This window comes from Centropristis striata, chromosome 8 (genome assembly GCF_030273125.1).
Source record: "Centropristis striata isolate RG_2023a ecotype Rhode Island chromosome 8, C.striata_1.0, whole genome shotgun sequence".
Classification (NCBI taxonomy): domain Eukaryota; kingdom Metazoa; phylum Chordata; class Actinopteri; order Perciformes; family Serranidae; genus Centropristis; species Centropristis striata.
Genome location: NC_081524.1, coordinates 383606 through 388542, shown reverse-complemented (window position 1 = coordinate 388542; position 4937 = coordinate 383606). Strand labels below are relative to the sequence as shown.

The 4937-nt window shown below is 47.6% G+C and overlaps 1 protein-coding gene across 1 annotated transcript in view; it reads left to right on the top strand.

The window, feature by feature from the left end:
* Positions 1-1718: 1718 nt before the first annotated feature.
* The window catches only part of LOC131976102 (mothers against decapentaplegic homolog 4-like), a 12058-nt gene continuing 8839 nt past the window's right edge, over positions 1719-4937 (top strand). The window contains exons 1-2 of the mRNA XM_059339017.1: positions 1719-1839; positions 2363-2611. Coding sequence (XP_059195000.1) covers positions 2369-2611 — 243 coding nt within the window. The 5' untranslated portion in view covers positions 1719-1839; positions 2363-2368. The remainder of the gene's footprint in view (positions 1840-2362; positions 2612-4937) is intronic.

Sequence of the window (4937 nt, the reverse complement as noted above, 5' to 3'; positions counted from 1 at the left end):
CAGGTCCACAGGTCCTCAGGTCCTCAGGTCCACAGATCCACAGGTCCTCAGGTCCTCAGGTCCTCAGGTCCACAGATCCTCAGGTCCACAGGTCCACAGGTCCTCAGGTCCTCAGGTCCACAGGTCCTCAGGTCCTCAGGTCCACAGGTCCCCAGGTCCTCAGGTCCTCAGGTCCACAGGTCCTCAGGTCCTCAGGTCCCCAGGTCCCCAGGTCCCCAGGTCCCCAGGTCCTCAGGTCCTCAGGTCCACAGGTCCTCAGGTCCTCAGGTCCTCAGGTCCACAGGTCCTCAGGTCCTCAGGTCCTCAGGTCCACAGGTCCTCAGGTCCTCAGGTCCTCAGGTCCTCAGGTCCCCAGGTCCTCAGGTCCTCAGGTCCTCAGGTCCTCAGGTCCTCAGCCGTAGGATCAATGAGAAGTGGAGGTGTGCAGCTTGGTGTGACAGCTTCCTTCTGATAAAACAAACAGTTCAGATTTGGTATTATCAATAAAACCATGTTCAGATATTGATGTCATTATATTTATCCAAACAATTGAACCTTTAGTTGAACGAGACATTAAAATGAACAAGAAACTGAAGAAAACAAGGGATTAATCATTATTTCCATGACTGTATGTATCAGAATAATATTGTTTTTTTAATTGATATTTTATTCTTGTTTAAGCAATATTTTTGACACATTCTTTTATTTCTTTTTTTAACCTTTTTCTTATTTCTGATGTGGTTATATGTTAATTGGGTGAAATCATATTTGATGCTCATGATCTATGTGTTATGATGATATTACAGTGTTTCTGGGTGTAACGTGTCTCCGCCAGCAGATGGCGCTAAGCCCCGCCCCCTCCTCCTCCAGCTGCCAATCACCGGGGCAACCACACAGGCGAGCAGCTGATTGGCTGCCTCGCACGCTCAACAGGAGTCACGCGCACAAACAAACTTTGTAAAAAGAAAAAAGAAAAAGTTCAGAAAGCGGCGGAAACCCGGGACCTCCAAAATAAAAGCTTTACAAGGGCACAGAACTGAATGAGAGGAGGATGTGAAGTTTATTTTTATTTAATTTATTTGTTGAGTGTGGACGTCTGAAAGTATTTAGCAGGGTTTATAGATTATTACTATTATTAGATGTTTTCAGTGAAGTACCGCAGAAATAGTACTAATAGCACCGTGTATAAATACTCTGTTATAAGAAGTATTGGAAATATTACTCAAATTATGATCAGCAGGATTGTCAAAATATGAGTAAAAGTATCCGGAGTGAAGCAGTTATTGTGCATAATAATAATAATAATTATTATTATTAGTCTCACTTTTATTGTGATAAAGCGTCCAGGTGGCTGACTTCCTGTTATGTCTGGCTGTCTGGTGACCCCCCCCCCCCCCCCCCCCCCCCCGGGCTGACTCTGAGTCCAGGACTCAGTCAGTCTGGAGGAGGACACACACACACACACACACACACACACAGGCAGACAGACAGGCGGACAGACAGGCAGGAGCCGGTCTCACCGCTACAGGCAGCTGATCACAGCCGAGCGGAGAGAGCCGAGACCCGGGGAGGAGGAGAGGAGAGACCCGGGGAGGAGGAGAGGAGAGACCCGGGGAGGAGAGCCGAGACCCGGGGAGGAGGAGAGGAGAGACCCGGGGAGGAGGAGAGGAGAGACCCGGGGAGGAGGAGAGGAGAGACCCGGGGAGGAGAGCCGAGACCCGGGGAGGAGGAGAGGAGAGACCCGGGGAGGAGAGCCGAGACCCGGGGAGGAGGAGAGGAGAGACCCGGGGAGGAGAGCCGAGACCCGGGCAGGTGAGGAGAGAGGAGCCGCTGAGGCTCCGGAGCCCCGAGAGACTGGAGGTAAGACTGTCTGTCTGCCTGTCTGTCTGTCTGTCTGACTGACTGATTGTCTGTCTGTCTGATTGTCTGACTGATTGTCTGTCTGTCTGACTGATTGTCTGTCTGTCTGACTGATTGTCTGTCTGTCTGTCTGTCTGTCTGACTGATTGTCTGTCTGTCTGTCTGTCTGTCTGTCTGTCTGACTGATTGTCTGTCTGTCTGCCTGTCTGTCTGACTGATTGTCTGCCTGTCTGACTGATTGTCTGTCTGCCTGTCTGCCTGTCTGTCTGTCTGACTGATTGTCTGTCTGTCTGTCTATCTGACTGTCTGCCTGCCTATCTGTCTGTCTCAGATTTTGATGACATCACTGAACCCTAATATTTCACTGTGACGTCATTAAACTGAATAATAATAATAATAATAGTGATCAGTGTGTGTATTGATCACTGATCAGCTGTTCCTCTCTCTTATTAATATGATCATATTTTTATCATCAGACATCACGTTCTGTTGTAAAGACTTCTGTTGACTCCTCCCCCTCCAGGTGAGCATGTCGGGGCTAGGCTCCGCCCCCAGCAGCGGCGACGCCTGCCTCAGCATCGTCCACAGCCTGATGTGTCACCGTCAGGGCGGCGAGAACGAGGGCTTCGCCAAGCGCGCCATCGAGAGCCTGGTGAAGAAGCTGAAGGAGAAGAAGGAGGAGCTGGACTCGCTCATCACCGCCGTCACCTCCTCCGGCCTCCACCCCAGCAGCTGCGTCACCATCCAGAGGACGCTGGACGGACGGCTGCAGGTAGGACGCCACGCTCGCCACCGCACACGCTCAGACCGCCACCATCACATGACACAAACACCTGGAGCTGCAGCTGGTTCAGATCTCACTAGAACCACATTATTAGGAATCAGCTGATTCACTGGGGGGACATGAGTCATTAGCTGCAGATATTTTGAAGCTCAAAATGTGCATTTTTGGCCGTCGACATCTTGGTTTTTTGAAACCAGAAGTGACCATATATGGACAGGAGGGCAGAGCGATAAGCTAAACGCTAAGTTATCAGCTAACCTCACTTTAACTGTGATATCAACCATTCAGAGAGCTCCGAGTCCAGCAGGAGTCTGACTGCATAGAAGTCTATGAGGAAATCATCATGAGTTCCAGTCAGTTATTATAAAGATCAAGAACCTTCTGTTAAAAGTTTTCAGGTTAAATTTTGTCGTTGATGTTCTCTGGTGTTCTCTGATGGTCTCTGTGTTCTCTTGTGTTCTCTAATTTTCTCTGATGTTCTTTGTATTCTCTGTGTTCTCTTGTGTTCTCTGTGTTCTCTGTGTTCTCTCATGTTATCTCATGTTCTCTGTGTTCTCTGTATTCTCTCGTGTTCTCTTGTGTTCTCTGTATTCTCTCGTGTTCTCTTGTGTTCTCTGTGTTCTATGTGTTCTCTCGTGTTCTCTGTGTTCTCTGTGTTCTATGTATTCTCTCGTGTTCTCTGTGTTCTCTCATGTTATCTCATGTTCTCTGTGTTCTCTGGAGTTCTCTTGTGTTCTCTGTGTTCTCTGTGTTCTCTGTGTTCTCTCGTGTTCTCTGTGTTCTCTGTGTTCTCTGACGTGGAACCAGCAGCAGACTGGGTGTGTCTCAGTGTCAGACAGTAATTATCAGACTGAACGTGTCAATATGAGTTCAGCTTCTCATCTCATTCATGACTCATCTAGAACCCACAGAACCTGCTTCACTCCAGAGAACCTTCAAACTGCTCATACACCTTCCTGAAGAACCTCTGACGGTTCTCACAGAACCTCAGTGAACAGTTGAACTCTCTGGGCGAAAACAAACAGAGAGTGAGTTTATTAGAGTGATGAGAGGAGAACCGACTCCAGATCAGCTTCAGTTTAACCTCTTAAAGTGACGCTACGTTTCTTTATTCACTGTTTGAATGTTTCACATGTTTCAACAACTTTATCAGAAGGTTCTTGATCTTTATAATAACTGACTGGAACTCATTATGATTTCGTCATAGACTCCTATGCAGTCAGACTCATCTCTGATCCTTCCCCCACATTCGCTGCTTTATGTTTTACTTTTGGATTTAATTTTTAGATATTTTGAAGCTCAAGATTTGCATTTTGGGCCGTCGCCATCTTGGTTTTTTGAAACCAGAAGTGACCATATATGGACAGGACGGCAGAGCGTGAAGCTAAATGCTAAGTTAGCGGCTAACATCACTTTAACTGTTATATCAACCAATCAGAGAGCTCTGAGTCCAGCAGGAGTCTGACCGCATAGGAGTCTATGAGGAAATCATGATGACTTTATGTTGAATTTAAAGAGCTGACAGGCACTTTTTAGTTTCTTCTTTCTGTCACTGAATTCTTCTTGAAGGACCCCAGAACCAGAACCCAGACCCTGACCCTGGTCCAGATCCAGACCCTGACCCAGAACCTTATCTAGACCCAGGACCCTAAGAACCTGTTAATAATGTATTAGTGTCCTTGTTTCAGCTCTTTAACAGATCAAAAGAACATTAAACACTGATATCAGAGACAGAGAGGAGGACGAGGAGGAGGAGAGGGGGAGGAGGAGGAGGAGTAGGAGAGGGGGAGAGGAGGAGGAGGAGGAGGAGGAGGAGGAGAGGGGGAGGAGGAGGAGGAGGAGGAGAGGGGGAGGAGGAGGAGGAGGAGGAGGAGGAGGAGGAGGAAGAGGAGGAGAGGGGGAGGAGGAGGAGGAGGAGGAAGGCAGGCTGGCTTGTTTTGTCTGAAACACAGGAAAGGGGCCGGGTTAACTTAAGCCAGACAGTGTGTAAGAGTGTGTGTGTGTCTGTGTGTGTGTCTGTGTGTGTGTGTGTGTGTGTGTGTCTGTGTGTGTGTGTGTGTGTGTGTGTGTGTGTGTGTGTGTGTGTGTGCAGACAGAGGGAATGTGTTCAGTCTGGAGTTTGTTCTTGATCTCACCACAGAGTTCCTCCACTGGAACAAGTCTGTCTGCTGCAGAAGGAGCAGCTGATCCTCAGAGACACAGAATACCATAAATATATTATATAAATATAATAAATATAATATAAATATAGTAAATACTCAGTTTGTTTTCTATGTTTATTATTATTTATTCTAACGGGTCGTCTGGTGTCCTC